This window comes from Ceratina calcarata, unplaced genomic scaffold, assembly GCF_001652005.2.
Source record: "Ceratina calcarata isolate Rehan_Ccalc_2016 unplaced genomic scaffold, ASM165200v1 scaffold447.2, whole genome shotgun sequence".
Classification (NCBI taxonomy): domain Eukaryota; kingdom Metazoa; phylum Arthropoda; class Insecta; order Hymenoptera; family Apidae; genus Ceratina; species Ceratina calcarata.
This window is the reverse complement of record NW_017168598.1, coordinates 114,202-114,993: the sequence shown is the minus strand read 5'-3', so window position 1 is coordinate 114,993 and position 792 is coordinate 114,202. Positions and strand designations below refer to the sequence as shown.

Sequence of the window (792 nt, the reverse complement as noted above, 5' to 3'; positions counted from 1 at the left end):
CGACCAATCAGAGCGCTCGGTTGGCGCGAGCTGCGAATCGGGAACGTTGGCTCGAATCTGGATGCTCGAACTTTGCCGCGTGAAGAAGCGCTCCGCTCGTAATTTTATTTGAAATACGTGTAATTTTATTTGGAAATTCAGGTATGACAGAAAGGAGAGAAGTATGATAAGATTGATCGACGTGCATTTGATGTGCGCGATGGACCGACCGTATCGTGGTGGAAAGGACGTGACGCCTCGGTTTAAAAGGCACTTCGTCGTCCTGACGATAGGAGAATTCGACGACGAAGTGATGATAATGATATTCAGTAAAATCATTCTCTGGCACCTTGACACAAGGTATAAATCCTAAATTCAATTACGTCGATTAATATTTTATTCCATCGCAGCAATAATTATGAATTTTTACAAAAAGAATCCTAATTTTTATATAAAATTCTAGAATTTCAACAAATTGAGATATAAAATAACTATGAATTGCTAATAAACGTGTTTCTCATTTATTATGTAAAATTTTATGTAAATTTTCAGAGGATTCAGTAAAGAATTTGATCCGTGTATCGACGAAGTCGTCCTGGGCACGTTAGAAGTGTACAAGGAAAGTCTTCTTAATCTTTTACCAACGCCAGCTAAATGTCACTACGTCTTTAATCTTCGCGACTTCTCCAAAGTGATACAGGTCTCCTCTCTAATTCCAGTTCTCAATCATATAATGTTACTTGGAAGAGAAATTAAGATCTATTTCAAAAATAATTGTACAGGGTGAACCACGAATCGTGTTCAGTATAGAGT

At 37.8% G+C, this 792-nt stretch overlaps 1 protein-coding gene across 1 annotated transcript; it reads left to right on the top strand.

Annotated features, from left to right (window-relative positions):
- Positions 1-58: 58 nt before the first annotated feature.
- LOC113464623 (dynein heavy chain 12, axonemal-like) lies at positions 59-768 on the top strand. Its single transcript, XM_026815396.1, has 2 exons — positions 59-339; positions 532-768. The coding sequence occupies exons 1-2, from the start codon at positions 164-166 to the stop codon at positions 764-766; spliced, it is 411 nt and encodes a 136-aa protein (XP_026671197.1). The 5' UTR covers positions 59-163; the 3' UTR covers positions 767-768.
- Positions 769-792: the final 24 nt, after the last annotated feature.